The 22216-nt window shown below is 44.7% G+C and overlaps 1 protein-coding gene across 2 annotated transcripts in view; it reads left to right on the top strand.

Moving 5' to 3' along the window:
* Dock1 (dedicator of cytokinesis 1) overlaps positions 1-22216 on the top strand; it is a 514664-nt gene that overhangs the window by 400308 nt on the left and 92140 nt on the right. For both annotated transcript variants that reach the window (XM_028868987.2, XM_028868996.2), the window contains exons 30-31: positions 10588-10666; positions 13995-14095. In XM_028868987.2, the coding sequence (XP_028724820.1) occupies positions 10588-10666; positions 13995-14095 (180 nt within the window). The remainder of the gene's footprint in view (positions 1-10587; positions 10667-13994; positions 14096-22216) is intronic.

The raw sequence follows: 22216 nt of genomic DNA, 5'->3' as shown, positions 1-22216 counted from the left end.
CGGCCCCGCTTCCCACTGTTCACTGGAGGATCACATTTGCCTCACTACTCAGTCTGTCACTAAATACAACATTTACTGTGAAGTTGCCTGGGCACGGGTGGGAGACCCAGGAGAGTGAGAAGAAGGAGATGATTGGAGAGAGAGGCAGCTTGTGCCCTCGGGATTTTTATTATTTATTTGAGGAATAACAGTGCATTTTTTTGATCCTGTGCAACACAATTGTTTTGAAATATCTATGGGTTGTAGATTCACAGATGAATTCACAGATGAATTAACCCACATTAGTGCCTTTTTTTGTGGCTAGGCATTTAATAGCCACTTTCTTCATAGTTTTCCATGAACACATTTATCCGTAGGCACCTGCTGTACATAGATCGATCTCTTGGCATCTATTCTTTCTACCTAACTCATTATGTACTCCTTGGCCAGCATTTTTTTTATTCCACCCCACCCACACCCATTGCCATAGTCTTATTATGGTGGGCAGACAGCCATGGATCATCTCTAATGAGTAGGCATGGCTGTGTTCTCATAAAATTTTATACTGCTTCTCTTCTCAGGTGGTATCTTAAGATAGCTACTATCAGAATTTCAAAAGGGAAAGCAAGCCTTGATGAGGACTTAGAGATGTTAGAACTCTCTTTTTTTAGTTTTCGAGATAGGATTTCTCTGTGTAAAAGCACTGGCTGTCCTAGAACTCAATTTGTAGATCAGGTTGGCCTCGAACTCACCTGTCTCTGCCTCCCAAGTGCTGGGATTAATGTACTGTTAATAGAGACATAAAATAGTGCATGCAATCACCATGTAAAATAGCATGGTAGTTCCTTGAGAGCCTGTAATGGTATCATCACTACAGTGGCCAGTGCCATTTCCAGGTAGACACCCAAAGGCATTGAAATCAGATACTTTTACACTGAGCTTCATAACTATACAGAGCCAAAAGCTGAGAACAACTCCTGACCAATCAGCAGGTCGGCAACAAACACAATATGACTTTTACAATAAAGTATTACCCAGCCTTAAGAGTAAGGGATGTGACACCCAAACCAACATAAACAAACCTTGAGGGTATTTTGCTTGTGAAGAAAACCACTCACTGGAATATAAATTCTTTATGATTTCACTCGTATTCGGTACTGAGAGCTGTCAAATTCATAGACAGTGGAAAGGCAGTTACCAAAGACAAGGAGATGGATACAGTAGGGAATCACTGTTTAATGGCTGAGGCTTCACACCTGTAAGATAAGCTCTGCAGATAGACAGCGATGATGGCTTAGAGTGATGTATGTGTGTTCAGTGTTGCTGAAATGCGTGCCTTAAACTCCCTAAGATGATCAAACATATGTTATTCATATTGCACTGTTTTTTAAAAGAGTAAACACACGTATACCTAGATTAATAGTTAGTATTAATTATCAAATTGAGAGACTTTAGTATCACTTGGGACTTGGGCCTCTGGACATGCCTGTGGGGGATTATCTTATCTTTACTGCATTAATTAAGGTGGGAAGATCTGTCCCTTGTGGGTAGCACCATCCCCTGGCTGAAATGCTGGCCTGTAGAGAAAAGGAGCTGAGCTGCAGCATACATTCATTCCTCTATGATTCCTGACTGACTCTGAATGTGATGGGACCAGGTGCTTCAGGCTTTTGCTGCCCTGACTTCCCTACCATGATGAACTGCACCTTTGAACTGTAAGTCAGAAGAAACCCTTTCTCCCTTGACTTGAGAGAATGATGCAGAAAATAATTAGATTGATGGCTGCCAGGCAGGGATGAGAGAAGAGAAATGAGTAAAGTGGATCACAGAATTTCTTGGGGGCAGTGGGCATGCTTTTTATGATACTGTCATATGGGGGGTATCTGCTATACATTAGTGAACTACAGAACACACAGCACAAGGAGTGGGCAGGAATGTAAACCATGGACTCTGGGTGAGAACTGGCATTCAGAAGTTGATGTAGGTTCAGATTGTCAAAATGCACCACACTCAGCTAAGGAGATTACTAGAGGAGGCTGGACATGTTTGGGAGAGGGGCATCACAGAGCACCTAGTAGCTCTGTACTTTCTAGTCCATTTTTGCTGGAGATAAAAATATAAAAAACAATGTGGGAGAGATAAGGGATGGAGGTGTAGGAAGCAGCCATAGGCAGAGTCTAATCATTTTGGAAGCCTGAGGAGGGGCTCATGTTGGACTGTCTGCTTAGGTTTCTGTTGGAAGCTATCCTTACTACATTGTGAAAGGCAAGTAGGTACAGGCATTGACCTGGGTCTTGCTGGCTACCTTGTTTGTGTTCTAAGGGAAGCAGTGTGAGGTCATTGGAGTTCAGCCCAAGACTGGACCTACCTCTTTCAGGTAGGTCTTCTGCCTCCCTTAGCCTCAATTTTTGTGTGTGTGAAGTATCAGATAATTTATACCCCATAACTCCTAAACTCATTAAATAATGTAATTTGTATGAGGCTAACAGCAGTGCCTGTAACAGAGAGGGCACCTGGAACAACAGAGCAGCAGGAAGCGGAGTGGTCAGGTGTTGAGGAAACATGAGATCCAGGCAGGAGGCAGCCACCTGGCATGGCCCCTTCAGCCCTCATGATTCCTTGAGGGGGAGTATGTTTCAGTGGAAGGTAGGGCTGGGCATGAATCCTGCCCTGCTCCTTTAGCAAGAACAGGACTACAGGGTGAGAGCCCAGCTATCTGAGCTCCTGGAGACCTTGCAGTGAGGATGGCACAACCTAGGTCCAGGGCAGGAACTGCCAGAAAATTCTCTGTATTCCTGTCTGCAACTCAGCCCTGCCTTCTACCAGCACTGGCCAGCAGGAAAAACAAAAAAACAAAAAACAAACCTTAGGGCAATTAGGATTTTAGTTAAGAGCTTGATGGATGTTTAAGTCTTTATTGATTTGAAAAAGAAATGAAGAAATCTTGGGGAACTGTTGCAAGAGTTGCACAGACATAAAATGGTGGTGACAGAGGCTTTAGGCTTTGGAGCTCCCAACTACCCATGACCCTTCCCTGCATTAGAGTCCTTGGACCCCATCCTGCCTCCATTGTCCACCTGCAAGCATGATTCTACCCCACGTTCGTAGTTAACGATAATCTCAATGGAGCTGGCTCTCTGTCTGCTGACATTGGTCTTCCCACACAGTTTTGCTGAGGCAATGTTGGATAGCCAGGCCCTTGGTCATTCAAGAGGAAGCCACTGACCCCAGTTGGTCACTGACTTGACAGGAAAGCTGCTCTGCCAAGCTGTGGACTGGGCAGCAGAACTGACTTGCCGACATTCAGCATTTGCGGCCTCCCCTTCCCGTTTAATTGAAGTGATGTTCTTTGCCTTTCCTTCGTCACTTCTCCTTAGCTTACCTCTTTTTTTGCCCCAGCATTCCTGAATTCTGCAGAAATTCTTTGAAGGCACGTTTCCAGCTCCTGCATTTGACTCATTGTCCTGCTGGGATGGGATCTGTCACTTCTAATTTGTTTCTTGTTTTGTTTTGTTTTTTTCTACCCACTTTGGGCAAAACATTTTAGTAAAGGATGCAGTTTTTCCCCCACAAAGCGACTTGTTTTGATGCCAGAAGTGTTTAAATGCCCTCATATTGAACTGTGCAATCTAATTATGTAAGTTAAAGTGAGTTTGGGGAAGAAATTAGGAAAACCCTCAGCCTCACAATTTTGAAACTGACTTTGCAGTTCCTGGAGGCTTTGCACCATCCTCCATATTTTTTTCCCCTCTTTAGTGATGAGGCATCTAGTTTTGAGTTTTTGTAGCAGCAAGCACTGTGTAACAGAGACGATAGAGATGTCTGAAGCTGTGGCACCATAGTCACTTTAGAGCCAGTCCTTGTAATTAAACTGGCTGCTGATGACTTTGCAATTGTTAAGTTCCTTTCTCAGTTGAGTGTGGCTGGGTTACTTTTAGTGCCCCATATATCACCTGCATTATCCCAGTAGGCAGCCTTTTCCAGATGATCTCTTACTAGAGCAGAAGAATCTCCTGACCCTGACCATGTTTGTAAAGGTCGTGATAAGCACTAAGGCAGAAAGTCCAGAACACTGGAAAGTTCTCTACAAACTTCATGGTGGGAGGCTTGGAACTCAGCAAACACCTCTGGTAGGTGCATCCACCAAGACATTTGAGCATAGTCATAATCATGAGTACAACTTAAGATTTTGTAGTGTGTCCTATTAGCCAGGGTTCTCTAGAAGAACAGAACCAATGTAGTGAATATATATACAAAGGGGATTTATTAGATTGACTTAGACGATATGAACTAGGTAATTCAACATTGGCTATTTACCTACTGGAGAAGTTGAGAATCCAGTAACTAGATGCCTCAGTAGTCCCAATCTGATGCTGAAGGCCTGGAAAACTCCTGGAGAGCTGCTGGGATTTAGTCCATATTAGAAGGCTTGAGAAGCTGGGCTCCCAAGTCAGCAAAGGATGACAACAGCACCGCTTTGCCCTAGGACCACTTTGTAGATGGGCTGCCTCTGGAAGATGCCACTCACTCTGGGGCAAGTCTTCCCCCTCAGTTAACCCTTCCTAGAAATGCCTTCACAGACCAACCCAAAGTGAGTCTCAAGAGCTTCCAGAGCCAACAAAGTTAACCAAGGGGTAACCATCATTGCATGCAGGAGATGATAGTATTCGATGACTGTGGGACATGTAGTGATGTCTCTTCTTCACTTTCAGTCTCAAAATCTTGAACTAGGCAAACTTTGTAGATTGAAAGTTCCAAAGGACTGATGTTCTAATAAACCACTGAGACACTTAAATTGCCTCTTTAGTTGATGTAACATTTCCTTTTGAAATTAATTTTAATTGGCAGTTGTTTCATATATTCACGGGATGTAGAGTATTCTGGTGGCATATATACATCTTGTGGAATGGTTAAATCATCCTTATTAATATATCTGTCACCTTATATCTTCCTCATGTCTTTGTGATGTTGAGCTACTTGGTGCATAGCTAAATGTTTATATGCAGAGGAAAGCACTGATTGACAGATATGTAGATACAATTCGATTAAGACTTTAACTGTACAAATATGTAAATGTGTCAACTACAATTAAATTTAGTTGAGAATGACAGGATAGAATTGAGCATTGTTTCTACTAGAAAGCCCCCAGCAATGACTGCCTCAGATAGAAGAGCTTGTCAGAGAAACCTCCTTTGTTGTTTGGTTAGTTGAATTATATTGGCTTGGGGAATTACTTCTTCCTTTCATTGGCACAATTTAAAAAAAAACAAACAACAACAACTGTGTAATATGAGATAGGGAGGTAGCTCAATCAGTACATCTCTTCTGTTGTAAGTATGTGGACCTGCATTTGGATCCCCAAAACCCATGTAAGAAGAGCTGTGTTGTGCCCATGTATGTAATCCCAGTAGTAGAGACAGACAGATATCTAAAAGTTCACAGGCCAACTAGCCTGGCATACATGGTGAGGTTCCAACCAATGAGAGTTCTCTATCTCAAACAAAAGGTAGAAAGCAATTGAGGACAGACACCCTACTTTAGCCTCTGACCTCTACACACATGCTATGTATGTGCACACCCACATATACACACAATGTGTACATATTATACTGTAACAGCTTTGAGCATTGTAGCCTGAATTCCTAGATACAGGACTAGCTTACGAAGTACCTGGAGATTATTTTCTTTCTACTGGGTTTTTGAAAATAAAACTTGCAGGCTCTCGACCTGATGACATTTTTTAATCTTTTTAGGATGACATGATTTGCCTCTGATTCTCTTTGTATTATTTATCTCTGTGTAGGGTTTTATCTCCCAAAGTTTTAGATTATAAATAAATCCTTCCATAGATTAAAAATGATTGGAAAGAGCTCTATTTAAATGCAAGCTTACCCTTTTCTTAATCATTTGAATCATTTGGGAGAGCATCTATGAATGCATTTGAACGTTTATACCATTAGCTAGGTGTTTAGAAGTTACCACTGCCCAGGCTCTAAACAAGACAGAGCTTGATCTGTTTGCCTAATGATTGACGGTTTTCCCCTACTGAGCCTCTAGCTCTTCTGCACGAATAGAATGCTTGGCTGTTCTGGTACTTCTTCCCTGCAAGCATCGTTCTCATATTTTTACATTGTACCTGGCCTCTACTGATATGTCCTGGAGCAAGCTGAGGGATGGAGGATTTTGTTTGGATTGGTGATGCTTCCTAACATTCACCTTGACTTAAAGACATCTCTTACTGTGCTTGCAAACATATGGTTCCTTGGAACAGAGCCTTTCAGAATATACATGCTGGCAAGGGATCCACTGAGATGCCTTGGAGGTTCTTGATGTGGAAAAGGCAAGATTCTTTTCATCAAGAAATGAGCCAGAGATAAGGAGAGTAACGGAATGAGCTCTGGAGTTGAAGAGGAAGAAAAGGGAATAATGCCCAGCTACAGCTGCCAAGCCTCATCAGAAACCTGGGTAACAAAAATGAAAATGATTAAACCCTGCCATAGAAAGTCAACTTAGAAAGCAGGGCCTCCAGGCATAGAGAGAAAATGCCAAATACTTGAGCCTCTGATATGAGTCGGTTTGATCTTCTAGGCCATCTTATCCATTCATTTGCCATCAACCCACCTATCTACCCATTTATTCATCCACCTGCCCATTCACTACTTACCCACTCATCATCCACTCATCTACTTATCTCCCTACCTACCTGTCCATTTATCCATCAACCCCACTGCTCACCCACTCACGTATCCATCCATAGACTTGCTTATCTGTCCATCACCCACTCGTTTACCATTTACCCACGCATCATACACCCACCTACCTATTCTTTCTTTTCCCCATGGGCCCACCCACTCATGCATCTATCCACCTTTCTATTCATCTATCCACCTATCCAACTAACCCCCATAAGCAGACAAAACCCGTGTATTTGAATCCCTAACATTTACCCATTGTCAGAGAGGGGAGTGTTTCTTTTTCTGATTCTTCTTCTAAGTCCACTCCAGCAGTGTAGAGCAGAGAGAGAATCACCAGTGTGTAAAGGCAATCCCCCTCGGGCTATTCACCTGTCCACCTATCCTATGGTCACTTCCTCTCAAACCCAATTGAGATCTTGCTTGGTTGGGCACACTTGGAAGAAAGCCTTTATTCTATATAGTCTAATAAGGCATCATGAACCTGTCTAGTTGAACAACTTGGGATCCTCTTCACACCCCTCTATGCCCCAAAGCAAGTGCTATGCAAAAGCTTCTAATATATTTTGTGCATTTATGCTTCTTAGTTTGAGATTTATTAGAAACAACATAGGATTACAGTGCCTAATAGGTCATCCTACCAAAAATAGCCACTGCTTATGTTTCCTTTTGCCTAGTTAGCTAATTGGTTTTTTTCAGGAAGACTTGGGGCATAGCAGCTTTTTCATGCCATCACTGTGAACTGTCAGGTATTATTTACACACGTTCCTGGTGGGTCTGTGCAGGTCGTGCTATCCTGCTGCACTGAGCCCGTATTCCATTGTATCTTGTTTACAGCATTAATTGTAGTGTTTATTTGATCATTCCCCTGGTTTTCTTCATGCAACTTGTATTCTGTGTTATTTGGAGTTTTGTCCTGGCTCTTTAAAAAATTTATAGGGAATCTAAATTATAGAATCTATCTTTCAGCACTGCTCTTTCTCAGCTGACAGTTCATTAAAAAAGTTTGTGTTCAGCCTTCATATTGTTTCAGCCTGACATGGTTTCTTTTTCTTTAAAGGGTAGGTGGGGGGGGCAATTGAGAAATATCTTTATTTAACTAGCTGAAACTGTTCCAGAGCTTAATTAGAAGTAGCATATTGCAACTGTTGGGGTGTTGTCTAGAGGCAAAATAATTACCCTGTAATAATAATCCATGTTGTGCTAAAACTATCATTATTGTCATCAAGGGCTGGGGACAGCAACTTACAGCTCTTAAGGGTTGTAAGGTACTCTGGGGAATGTCCACAAAAGCTGAAGGAAAAAAATAGAAAAGTTATTGCAGCTATATAAGCTTGGAGTTCTTGGACTTGATGCAAGCCCATTTTTTGTGAGAACAGGAAATTGTGTTCCATGGAGGCTTGAGGCAGGGTCTGTGGATTCTGTAATTGTACCATGAATGTGGCCCCCATCTGAACACAAAGGCCAAGACTTGGGTATATAAGGAGATCATCTTCTTTTGGTCCATGTTGTACTTCTGAGGGCTGAGCCTGGTGTGATAGGTACCAGCCCAAGACTAGAGGCTAGCAAGCATCGCCGGGCTTCTTATATACCTACACAAGGAATGCCCTTAGTTCTGTGCTCCATGTAGTAGTCCATCAGGATCTCTAAATACCCTGCATTCAGCTTTAATGCAATAACTAAGTCACTTAACAGAGTTCACCACCAAGAGCTATATCTCAAACGTAATTGGGCATCCTAGATTTGCAATCTCCTGGACAATGGATACTGCTGCCAAGTCTGGGCTCTTGGTTAATGGACAAGGCAGTGATCCCCATGGTCCTCCATTACAAGACACTTAAAAAAGCCCATTCTTCCAATCTGGTTATGTCTTCATGTCTCCAGGAAAGAATACAGATAACTGTTTCTTTAGTGGCTGAGATAGCACGCTCCACCAGGGGCCATGCGGCATGCCTGTGTGGGTCCTCCACCCTGCTGTTTGGCTTTCTGAGGGAATGATGCTTGCAGCTCCTGACTCACAGTGCTGCATTCAAGAGAGTGAGAATCAGTGAGAGAGGGGAGGGATTATATGAGCAAGAGATATCAAGACCACGATTGGAAAAAGCACAGAGACAAATAGCCATACTAGCAGAAACACATGAACTGTGAACCAATTGCTGAGGAGCCCCCATGGAACTGGATCAGGCCCTCTGGATGAGTGAGACAGTCGATTAGCTCGAGCTACTTAGGAGGCCCCCAGGCAGTGGGACCAGGACCTGTCCTTAGTGCATGACCTGACTTTTTGGAACCTAGGGCCTATGCTAGGACACTTTGCTCAGCCTAGGTGAAGGGAGGAGGGGACTGGACCTGCCTCAACTGAATCTACCAGGCTGAGCTGAATCCCCAGGGGAGTCCTTGCCTTGGAGGAGGTGGGAATGGGGGGTGGGTTGGGGGGGAGGTGGGGGATGGGTGGGAGGAGGGAGAACAGGGGAATCCGTGGCTGATATGTAAAATTAATTATAAAATTTAAAAAAAGGTGACAAATATCATGGAAAGGACACTGCCAGAGGCCCCTTGAAGCCCCAGTGGAGTGTCCTTTCCTTCCTCCCCTCCCCCCCTTACCCCCCCCTCCCCGTACTCCTAAAACCACTAATCTATAGTGAACTCTGTGGTGGCAGGACCGAGGGAGCTTCTTCTGCAAGCATGCTTAGTTAAAGAGATAGTGCTGTCAGAGAATGGGGATTTCAAGTAACCCAGATTCCCTCACATTGTAGCTGCTTCCTGCTGTCTAAATGAGGAGAGGTAATTAAGTTTATTATCTGTGACCTAATGCTAATTCCTCTTGCATCCTTGCTTTGTGCAAAGGGAGAATGCCATTTACAAAGAAGTAGCTGGACTAAGCTTTTCTGTTGTCAACGCTCCCAAGGGTTATAAAACAAGTCTACCAGTGAACAAGCTGAGGACAGACAGTACTCCAGAGTCCTCACTGACAGCCCACATTGCACATGTTATCATAGAAAAATAGAAGTCAAGGTGTTGAGAAATGTGCTGGAAATTGGGCATTGTTGGGGCTGGGGAGATGGCTCAGTGGGGTCCAGCCCTTGCTGTACAAGTATTTACACCTGGGTTCAAATCTCTCACCTGTGTAAAAAGCTAGGGATGGTGTGCGCACTGGTTACCTCAGCACTCAGTGGACAGAGGCTACCGGAGGCTCCTCGGGGCTTACCAGCCACCATCCTAGCTCCAGGTTCAGTCAAAGACTTACTCTCTGTGTGAAGGGACTGAGGCACAGTTAGAGAGCCAGACATCCGGTGCCCTCACCTGGCCTCTCTGTACCCACACCACACACACCCTTATACCTATCATCCAATCAAAGGATCCCATGCCTCTAAAATCTTTGCCAGGTCACTTTCTTATCTTCGAAAGCCTTTTGAATTTTCTTTTATTAAGAGAATAATGATTGAAATTAGATAAAAGACAGATGGTACTGATAGTGGCTGTACCTCCATGTACAGTAACATTGTACCAAATCGTGCTAAGCCTAATGGCTTACACACGAAGAGTGCTTCCAAACCCAAGGCCAACTAGCTAGAAGATTTGATTATGAAGCGGTAAGACATTTGTAACTTCAGGGAAGGATTTTATTTACACCTTTCCTTCCTTTTTTGAAAGGTGGGGTATTTTTGTGATAAATGTTACTTTCAGGTGCTCTTATTTTGGTCTGTTTCTTTCATTCTATACGTGCTAATTTTCTGCATTAATTTGGACAACATCTGCATATAATTCTGAGAGTTTTTCACTGGCAAAACCTCCCAACTTCACACAGGACTTGGAGACTTCACATTCTCGACAGTCTGGAATCCTAATTGAAATGCCAAACCTACAAAGGTGCCAAAGCCTAAGTATGTAATTATGCCATTTTCTCTTGATCTTTCAGAGTCTTTCTGCGAGCAATTAATCAGTATGCAGATATGCTGAACAAGAAATTTCTGGATCAAGCCAACTTTGAGCTGCAGGTAAAAGGAGGTAGACAGCCCCTTTGTGAGAGAATCATGTTAAAACAAACGGCTGGTCAGCTCCAGTCATCTCTCTCTCTAATCCCTGGATCCTAATGGACCTCTCATCGGGGGGTGTGGAAATGGAACCCGAGGAGTGAAAGTTATGCTCCCATTGTATTTGCTCCATTTAGCAAGTTAGGAAATAGAGTTGTTTCCAAGAGAAAGTACTGAATCAGAGTGGCAAGGAGGGACTCTCCTGGCAGGAGGCAGGCAGGCCACCGAGTGCCACTATGCCTGGCTGCCAGCCTTGTCTCAAATCGTCCTAAGACAAGATGAAGGGTTCAGTGGAGGAGAATCTGGTGTGCTTCACTGAGCTAATTGCTTCTGAAACTCTCTCCCCCTCAGACTCTCAGACTTGGCTTTGTGCCACCTGTAGTGTCCATAGTGAGTCCTCCTGTTTCACAAATACCTCTTCTGTATGCGCCCTGCCTAAGTGTGTGTGGAGGGAGGGGTGCTGGGCATGTGCACGATAGCTAGGCCCTCTACCAACAAAGCCACATCCTCAGCCCTAGCAACGTTACTTTCATTTTATTTTTCTTTTTCACTTTTTTATTGTTTTTCTCTGCTTGATGCTTGTTTTCAGATGTCATAAACAAAGATTCACATGCGGTGAATGAGTTGTTAGGAAATATTTCCTCTACTCTTTGCAACATTCCTGCTCTGCAGGAGTAACTTGTAACTAACCCCTCTGCCCTCTTCCTGACACCAGATGCATTTATGTGGGCCGATACAGGATTTCATCCTGCCTTTAACATGCATTGGCTCATGCCGAGTGTTTTACAGTCTTGTCCTACTCCACAGCATGAACATGCCTTCACTTACTCAGCTGCCCCTGCAAAATGGTCCAGAGTTTCTGCTTCTCACTGTCCTGAGCCAGGCTTCCATGATGTCAGTGCATGCACCCCCTAGGAAAGGATGATTGCTGGCAAACAGGATGAACATTTAAACTTGATGGACAGTGTCGAAATGCCCTCCTAAAAGTGTTTTAGCAGTAGCACCTTCACTGGCCGTGTGTGTGTGTGTGTGTGTGTGTGTGTGTGTGTGTGTGTGTGTGTGTTTACAAAACTTTTTAAATCATCTTCTTAAAGAATTTGATCCATGGATGGAGTCCATTCTCCTTCCTCTCACTCATCAACCCCATCTTCTCCTAGCTGCCTCCCACCTCTGTCAACCTGCCTTCCACATTACAAGTGTCTTTCTTACCTTCCTGTCTTTATGTTTTGTCTCATGACCCACTGAGCTAACCAGAACATCCCCACTAGCCTCTTTTGAAGGAAGCAACTCTTTGCAGCCTTTCTTTAGAATTTTGGATTCTTGTTTATATGAATTTTTCTGGTCGATACATTTCTATGACCAGTCAAGCTAAGCATATTTATCAGCTTTGGGGATTTTTGCTGTGGACTCTCTGGCCATTCCTTTTGCTTGTGTTAGTTGTTAGTATTTTTAATTTAGTTGGGACTCTATCCTATTCATGGTTTCAAGTTTATGATATAAAGTTATTTAACTTTTCTGTAGTCAGACCTGGCATTTCTCTTGTGATTATGTGGTCTTAGGTTTAGTGCAGTAAATCTTCAATGGCCTTAATGTTGTCGATTGAGTTATCTGCAATGTAGTTAATATCAGCAATTACCTTCAGAGTTCTGCTTAATGGATTGATTTTTTTCCTTTCCAGTTACTAATCCACCTAAGATTTCCGTAGCTAGCGTTAGGATCAGGGTCTCTCTTCATTCTCCCCACTTTCATGATTGGGTTTTTCTGTCTCCAGTGAGTTTGCATGCTGCCCGTGGCTAAACTGCAAACCTGCTTTTGTAGGGATTCTGTTTCCTGTGCTCTTACCACAGTGGTTTCATTACTTCAGCTCTGTAGACAGACAGCGGAATCTGCACCTCCAAGTTTATTTTCTCTTAAGAATTGACCTACCCCCACCCCCAAAAAAAAAAAAAAATGCCAGGCGGTGGTGGTGGTGCATGCCTTTGTTTCCAGCACTGTGGAAGCAGAGATAGGAGGCTCTCTCTAAGTTTGAGGTGAGCCTGGTCTACAGAGCGAGTTCCAGGACAGTGCCAAGGTTACACAAAGAAATCCTGGCTCAATTAAAAAAAAACTAAAATAATAATAATAATAATAATAATAATAATAATAATAATAATATGGATGGGTAGATAGGTAGATAGATAGATAGATAGATAGATAGATAGATAGATAGATAGATAGATAATAGATAGATAGATAGATAGATAGATAGATAGATAGATAGATAGATAGAAAGAAATGCCCTGGCTCTTTTTGTGCATTTCTTCTTGCACCTAGTTTAAAATCAGCTAGTTGAACCTCTCCTCTGAGACGTTGGGTTACTGGACTTGTGAACTTGGAAAAGTAACAGCATTTGAAGGGTTTTTTTGCAGTCTATCTTCCTCCCATCCTGTGCTAGTCTTCTTGCTCTATCTTAAACTCTGGGTATTCTGAGATTAGGGACATCTGCTCAGCTTCCATCCTACTGTAGCTGTGAGCATCCTGAGATGGGTGACCAGGGCATCCTGGACTAATTCTGTGATGGTCCGCAGCACTGTAGGCACGGCCATATCCTAGGGAGAGCCAGATAAAGGGGGCCACATACACTCTTAAATCCTGGGGATGCTCTTGAATTCCTACCTTTCACAGGTCATTAAGCTCAGAGTTGGTAATGGGAACGTCTTATCTTTATGTGACTCTTTGTAGCTATCGCATTTGGATATTATCCCTGGTTTGTAAATGAGAAAAACTGGCATCTACAATGTCTTCTAAAGATCATCCTTCAAATCATATACAGTCCATAAATCCTTGAAATGGAGGTTTGATCTTTTTACATGTTTTCCCTAATTGTCTGGTGTATGCATAATTTTGGTATAATAAAAAGTCGTAAATCATGCAAGGGTATACTGTTCTTCAGAGAGGGGCTCCATCACATGCTAACAAAGCTAAAACCGTGCAGCATTCAATGCATGCTCAGCACCACCATATCTGTAGCCACTACTTCTGCAAGTCATAATCCCTGTGCCTTCCAGGAAGCCTACCCAGGCAGATACTACTAACAACCTCATGTTATTGCTGAAGAAACTGAGGCACAAGCAGAGGTTAGAGGAGTTTGCCCTGGTGAATTGAGCCTCACACTCAGTTATGAATCACACCCGGAGGGCTGGCTTGCAATGCTGTTTTAAGCATTTCAGGATGATAACTGCCCAGAGCATTTCTGAGATCCATTGTTAAGCTATCCCACAACTTAGTGTCTCCTCGGTCTTTTGGTTTTCAGCTGTGGAACAACTATTTTCACCTGGCCGTGGCTTTCCTCACTCAAGAGTCCCTGCAGCTGGAGAATTTTTCAAGTGCTAAGAGAGCCAAAATCTTCAACAAGTAAGTTGTTCCCCAGCTCTGCTGCTCCGGGCAGGAGCCTCCTGCTTATTACCCTAATTTCCATGTCTCCTCTAAGCCAACTGGGTACAAATTGAGATGTAATCACAGTGTAAGGAAAGGGTGGTTTCAAATCACAAATCCGGCATCGCCTTTGTAACCCGTGAATCAAGAACTCCAAATTGCAGGATTCATCCTGGTAGGTTCAAAGTCAGTGTGATTGGAGATGGTTAGTGCTACATGGCATTTGAGTTTCTGGAGATAATGACTTTTGCTGAGCACTCTCCTGATGTCATTATACATGTGGTTTCCTTTATTGCTTACTTTTCCAATTCCGCTTCTGCAAAAGAGGGTTCTGATGAAGGCCGTCAGCCCTGCTGGAACTGTCCAGCCTGCTGGAACTGTCCAGCCTGCTGGAACTGTCCAGCCTGCTGGAACTGTCCAGCCTGCTGGAACTGTCCAGCCTGCTGGAACTGTCCAGCCTGCTGAAACAGAGCTCTCCATGGTTCCCTTCTTGGCACGAAAGTTCCCTGTCTTCCTCTGGGTTTGAGTGGACGAGATTAGCCTGTGTGTCATTGAAGAAGCTTCATGAAGGCCAAGATCCTTGGGCAGTTCTGTGGTACCAGAGGCCATCCTGAATGATCCTGTTCCCATGTCAAGAAAGAAGGTCACGGGCTGAGGAGATGGCTCCGTGGGTCACATGCTTGCTGCTTAACCCTAAGTATCCGAGTTCACATCCCCAGAACACGTGTAAAGCTAGACACAAATAGTGCACATCTGTAACTCCAGAACTCATATAGTGTGATGAGAAAGAGAGACAGGACAATCCCCCAGAGCTTTCAGGCTTACACGGAAGCAAACAGGAAACCTTTCCTCAAAGCATGTGGAAGGGGGTGTCCAACACCTCCGATCTCGGCATACAAGCACTCACATGTTCACACACACACACACACACACACACACACACACACACACACAATGCACAAATGCACGAATGCACGCACACAGTTAACAGAGAAAGAAAAAAAATGGTTGCTCAGGTTCCTTCCCAAGGTCTTGGTGTCCTGAGGTTATAGCTCCTCTCTTGCCCCAGTTCCACCAAAGTCACCCTGTTTCAGGTGTCCCTTCGATGGGGACTCCCCAGAAGATTCTGAAATGGTGACCGTATTTCTGGGTCATCATATTTATAATGTCTCTGCAATATCCTGTGACTGTGACTGTCTTTGCATAGTCCCTATGAGTTCCTGAGGTCAGAGGGTGCAGAGGGGGTCTGGGAATGAGAAGCTGCTCCGCACTTTCTATCTCCCTTACTGGGAAATGGAAAGCACATGATCCCTGGAGTATAAGACATGTTTCTGCATATAATACTGAGCTTAGTTCACGAGCCAGCAGCCTTCTAAGCACTGTGCATGCATGTGTATATGTGTATGTGTATATGCATGTATGTATATGTATGCATATGTTTGTTTGCCTGTGTGTGTTTCACATGCAATCATTAAAGAGCATGATTTTTTTCATTTCAGTAAGTCTTTCCATCATCCATGTTTTCCATATGAGCAAGATAAAGAAAGCTGGAGGGCTCGTCTTGGGCCACCTACCTTATCTAGCTCATGGTGGCAGATTCCAGCCTAGGCAGCCCTGTGCACAGGGTGAACTTATGCTGCTTGACTTTCAGAGAGAGCCTGTCTGCAAACTTTCCTGTGCCTGACCAGATCGCCTTTGGTTCCCTCGGGTGGTTGGCCGCTGGCACATTGCCTCTCTTTGGAGGCTTTTCAAGACTTCCTTGCTCACCATGGCCCCCAGGACCCAGGGACACACCTTTGCGAGCTGTGCGTGCTGGAGACTGACCCTACACAAAGTTCCCAGTTTCTGGCAGTCACAGGGCTTGTGAGAAGGAAGGAATGACTGGTCGTGTTGTGGCTGTCCATGGGGTAGCACCATCATTTTAGAAGCAGGGTACCCTTAGCAGCTCTCAGTGTGGGTCACTGAGGCTACCTCAGCTCCTTGAAGCTCAGGCTCCCACCATTTGTTACGTTTGTCCAGCAGTCCATGTGGGTTGTACACACTGAGAGGAGACTCTGGCACTCAACCCTAGTGCTGGCTGAGTTTAGAACCCATTCATTATGAAGCCCCTCTGCTTCCTGCCTTTAGAAATAGAGGCTGTCTTAGTTAGGGTTTCTGTTGCTGTGAAGAGACACCATGACCACAGCAACTCTTACAAAGGAAAACATTTCACTGGGACTGCCTAACAGTTCCAGAGGTTCAGTCCATTATCGTCATGGTGGGGACATGGCAGCCTGCAGGCAGGCATGGTGCTGGAGAAGGAGCTGAGAGTCCTACATCTTGATCCTCAGGCAGTAGAAAGAGACTGAGTGCCACACTAGGCATAGCTTGAACATGGGAGACCACAAAGCCCATCCCCACAGTGACACACTTCCTCTGACAAAGCCACACCTCCTAATAGTGCCTCTCCCTTTGGGGGCCATTTTCATTCAAACTACCGCAGGCGCCTGCTGGAGGAGAGATGCTTTTAAATTAGATGCTCCATCTGGAGGCCTTGATGCCCAGCACTGTGGAGACTGCGGTGGTAGCTCTGTGCTGGCTTCTCCTCATGTTGCTGTGTTAACAGTTTAAACTAGACCAGCCACAGCGATTGCTTTAGCAGGACCCCGTTCTCCAGAGAAAGTCTTTGTTCTATGGATTCAAAGGTCACAGAGCCCAAGGAAATTAAACATAGCCATCTGGTGTCTCCCTTTCCAGAGCCCACGGTGCCTCTGGATCGGGCTTTCCTGTCTCTCTCAGACACAATAACAAGACTCTGGAGCTATGCCTCTGTGTTCTCAAGGACTTCTCAGGGAAAAAGCCTGACCATATTTGAAGTTGTCTTTGTAAACTCCATGAGATATTTGGGCCTCACTCGGCCACAGACTATATGTGACAGTGACTGGCCACTGAGGGCACGGTGTGTTCCCTAACATGACTTATAAGCCCCAAGAGACATCAGCATCATGCAGGGTGTCACCAGTGTTCATGATAATTGTGCCTCTTTATAGAACTTATCACTTCATAGTACATTATTCTTAAATAGCAAGCGGCTTAAGACGTATCTCAGGGTGTCCTGCCCAAACTCTTTAATTTACTGGGTGAATTGAGCACCTAGATATCATCTCTGTAGTTTATTTAGAGGAAAAGGATTAAGCCTCTTCTATGCTCAGGCAAGTATGGTCCTGATGCAGGGGAAGGAGGGAAAGTAAATCTCAAGGTGAAGACATTCATTGTCTAGAGGAAAGCTAAGCTAAAGCAGTGAATGGAGTCAGGAGAGCGTAAGGTTGTCACCAGGGCCTTGAAAACTGGAGGCTGGCCTGCAAGGCACAGCCTAGGAAGCAAAAGCTACCAGGTAGTGTGAACTTAAGACAAGGGTTAGATGGAAGCTGGGCTGTCTGCCCATTTGACTGGTGTGGCACCCCAAAGGGCATGGCCTGATCTTCTAGCAAAGAGATGCACTGACTTGAAGAGTAGAGCATGCAGGGAAATGATATGGAGTTAGCCCCAGTAGCTCAAGGTAGTAGCTGATCTTAGGTACTTGGGGCATAATGCATACGTTTAACTATATCTGGAGGAAAGCCTTGGTCTGAAGTAGACTCAGATCCTCCAACTCCTGCTCTCGGGACTCTCCGTGCCTGGCCTGTCAGCTTCTCTAGGACACATCTGAGTGGACAACCTCTGCCTTTTTTTTTTTTTTTTCCCTGCCTTGTATACCTCACCATGGCTCAGAAAAGTAGAGATTTCTGGAAGCAGAAGATCTGCTTTTTCATGCCCTAAGTACCCAGGTATAAAACACACACAAAAAAAGAACAAGATACACCATGCCCAGAACTGAGTATATCAACCCCCGGGTAAGAGGAAAATTTGCTTGTAACTCCCAAAGTAAAGAACTGCAAGGAATCAAACTCCATAATAAAATGCTGTTATTCCACCTGAACATGTCCTTGGTGCTAGTGACTCCCAGTGACAGACATCAGGAGAATGCTGCTTTGGACTATCATCCACTCTCCCCAAGCGTTTTACATTATTGGGGCTGAGGAAATATAAATGCAAAGCAGAAGAGTTAACTTTAAAGTCACAGCCATTTGGACATTAATATGTCACATGACTACGAGAGAGCTCCATGCTCAGGACACAACTTTGTTCTGAGATAGAAAGGATTTGTGAAATGCTTTTGCATGTTTTTGTTTATTTTTGTTTTGTTATTTTTGTTTGAGACAGGGTCTTTCTACATAGCTCTGACTGTCCTGGAACTCACTATGTACATCAGGCTAGCTTCAAGGCACAGAGAGCCTCCTGCCTCTGCCTCTGCCTCCGGAGTGCTGGAATTAAAGGTGTATGCCACTAAGCACAATGCTTTTTCAAGTATTTACAAGAGACTCCTTCTTTCAAAGGCATCACAGCAGGGGGAGGGGACAATTGACTGGACAAACCCAACTCTCTTACTTACCCTTATTTTCCCTTGTGAAACCTATAACCTCCTAAGAGGACATGTTTGGCAGCTGGACCAAAACATCACAATAACAAAACTATCCCCATTTCATCAGACACTGGCTTCTAAGGTACCAAACTAGAGATGGGGTTTTGAGGGAAGCTATGAAGAGATAAATGTGATGTGACAAGTCCCGTGTTACAGCATAGTCTAATCAGAAGGTAGGATTCTGTATTGCAGAATACGATCAATTCACTCCTCATGCTAATTATTTTTTCCAAAAGATTCAAATTATTCCAAGTAAATTCACAGTAAGGATTAGAGGGGGACCCAGGGAAACAAGCTTCACGAGAAGTAGTCCTGTGTCACCCTTGCGTTGGCAAAGCTAATGAGATACATTGATGAGACCTTGTCCTGAGGAGCATAATAAAGCTGAACACAGACAGAATGCTCACATCAGCCTTGTATCAAACTGGGCTCGTTCCCAGTGGTCTCATCCCCTCCCACCTATTGTGGGTTTTTGTTTGTATGTTTTTTTTTTTTTTTCCAATTAGGACAGAAATGCCTCATCCTACCCAGGAGCTTCCTTCTTGGTGGCCCTCCTTTCTCTCTCTTGTCCTAACCATCCACCCTTGGCACTCTGGCCACCGATACTGTATATTCCTCCAGAACCTCTGACCAAGGGACAAGGCACTAAATCAGGATGGGACACTTAGTGCTTTTAATTGCTGTCCCCAAGCCCTTCAATGCTGTTGTTCTTCACCCATGTCATGGTCACTCACACAGAGTGTGGTTACTTGGTAAAGGGTTACCATTAGCTCATCATCTTGGAGGTGAGAGACTTCAAGGACATGAGGCCAGCATGTTCCCAACTTCTGCTAAAGAGCCTCGCGCTGCCTAACAGCGTGGTAGTGAAGAGGGAGAGCATGGAGTACAGAGAAGGAATGTTCCTGAGAGGAAAACGGGCAGATTTGCTTTATAAATACATGCTCTCCCCGTGACTAATCTGTTCCTAGAGACCTAACTCTGTCCTGAGAGATCTAGCTCACTCTCAAGAGATCTGACTAACGCAATCTTGAGAGAACCAAGCCAGTCTCTTGAAAGACATTTATCCATCCCTGAAGGCAGTATTCTCATGATATAACCACATCTAGATGTCTTAATGTCTGCCATCTCTCTGTCCTATTACCTCGGAGACCAGACTTGCAGCACATGGACCTTTGGGGACAACAGTGTCCAAATCACAACACTCCATCTTCAAGAACTCCATCTCCTTCTCCCCTAGTACTCCATTCTAGGCTTGCTTCTGCCTCTCCAGCCTGGTTCCTTGTCTGGTTTAGATTTCTAGACCCACACATCCCATGTCAGAGCCCCCTCCAACCTTGGTCGTAGTATTCTTGGTTTATTCTCTCCTTAGAAAAGCATTTTTCAGGTTCTAGATTCTAATTGTTGACTGGGCCAGATACGAAGTAGATGGATCATTGCATATGTTCCCTGGGTTCCACTGCCATCACAGTGGGGCACAACAAAGTCACAATCTGTCGTCCGGTAGTTATAGAGGCTGGTAGTCTGAAAACCAGAAGCGATGGTGTAGGTTCTTCTGCTGGGGGAGGTTCTATTCACTTCCGCTGGCTGTCCCCAGTCCTCAGCATCCCCTAGCTTGTGTTGTCAATCCACTCCCTGCTCGTCTCCAGGTTAGGTTCTTTTCATAGCTTCCTTCTATGTCTGTGACTTAGTGTGTCCTCCTCATAGGAACAGCACTTCTTGCATTCAGGGTCCACTCTACTCCAGTGCGGCTTCATTGCAACTAGGTTACATCGTACAGATCCTATTTCCAAGTAAGGTCACCACCCACGGGAATCATGTGTAGAAGATATGTAGATAACCTGTGTGATTCTGGAGTTGAAGTCTGTCTCTCCTGTCATGACGTGTGTCTCCCGAGGCCTGTGGGTCTTGTTGGAGTTCTCAGTAAATGAATCCGTCTACTGGCCCTTGCAGCCAGGAGCGAGATGCTGTGGTTAAGGTAAGCCCTTTAAATTGCAGCATCTCCTCACTAGAGTGTTGGCTGGGAGAGAGTGAGCACCACCCTACTCTCTCCATTCAGGAGCTGTTTCCCTACGCTGTGAAAGAAGGTGGGGACCAGAGGACCCGGGTCTTTGTCCAGCTGTGCTTAGATTTGGGATATGGTTGCTTTATCCCTTAGGAGGGCTGAATGTGGTAGATGTAATTCTTTCTCTCTTCTTGGGTTAAAGATACAGGAGTCCACGTGCTAGCATTAAGCCTAAGTGTAGGAACTTAGCGCTTCCTGGACTAGGGAAGGGCTCCCTCTCAAGCCAACTTTCTTATGCTCACTTGGTGGGTGAACACACAGAAGGGAGGTCACTCCAGGTCTTTGTCCTTACGCCTTGGTGGAGCCAGGCTCATCTGCTTGGCACCGTGAGTCCTGGTTCCTTGTTGGAAGAGTGGCATGGCACTGTAATAGTGATAGGAGATGGAAGAAGATGTGACACCCAGTGGCAAGAGTGTGCACAGTGCAGGGGACAGTGTGGGCTTGTGGTCTGAGGACGTGGACTCTCTTCTCTCTTTGCCCTGTAATCCAAGCCAAGTCATCCGGCTTCTCCCCTCCGGGCTTGGGCCAGCTCCCTGACTCTACACTGTGAGAGAGCCACTTAACTGTGATCTCTACGGTTGCCCCCAGCTCCGAGGCCTGCGTCCAGGAATTGAGCTTCAACCAGACACTCTCAATTATCATCATCTTTCTCTTCCAAGAGAAGAAGGTAGAAGCGTTTCCCGCAAGCCCTCTTAAGGCCTGGTGACAGCTGCTGTTCCACTTGGGAATTATTAGGAAGCATGTATAGATTCATCAGCTCTGCCTTCTCATTAAATGTAAAGGAAGGATCACGCCCACTGCTGGGGAACTCCAGTCCTGCCTTCCACCATGCGGCTCCCTCTTCTCTGTTTGGGTTTCCAGGCATCTTGTCTTATTTGACTGTTAAACAGTATTTTCAGCTCCTTGTGCTGTAGGCCTGGCTCTCACGAGAATCACCTGCTCTGATAAATGCCGGCCCCCTGGCTCTCAAATACTACTATTCAAATCATCACCTGAGTCCAGGAAGCAGCAGTGAGAGGAAACCTATGGTCCTCACCATCCTTCAGCAAGGCAGGTGCTGACTAGCAGGCACAGAACTCTTCATTTCCAAAACAGCTGGAGAAAGGCAGGTCACCAACCCGAGTCACAAATGTTAAACCTGCTGCTGGCAAAATAAACCCCAGAACTTCCTTTAGCTATTAGAACTGTAATCAGTAGAGGGCTGAGAGAAGGTTGAGTCAAGGGCAGAGAAACAGAGACACCCATGAAGCCTACTGTTAGACATTCTTGTGTTTTGAGAAGAAATCCTCCCCCTAGCCTAGATGCAAGATGTTCAAAGCCAGAGTTAGTGATACCACTTTTGGTACCACTGGCATCGTTAGTAGGTTGAGGCTATGAACACATGATCATAGGGGGCTAGAGAGCTGAGGATGTTTATGTTGTGTAGCCACCTGCCATAATGCTGTGTGTCCCAGTCTTGTCTGAGGCCTTGTAGCTTAAAGTGACTAGTCCATTAATCTCAGAAAAAAAAAATAGTCAAGGCTGGGTCTTAATGTGA

This window comes from Peromyscus leucopus, chromosome 1 (assembly GCF_004664715.2).
Source record: "Peromyscus leucopus breed LL Stock chromosome 1, UCI_PerLeu_2.1, whole genome shotgun sequence".
Classification (NCBI taxonomy): Eukaryota; Metazoa; Chordata; class Mammalia; order Rodentia; family Cricetidae; genus Peromyscus; species Peromyscus leucopus.
The sequence above is the reverse complement of the archived record's forward strand: the minus strand, read 5'-3'. Positions and strand labels throughout refer to the sequence as shown.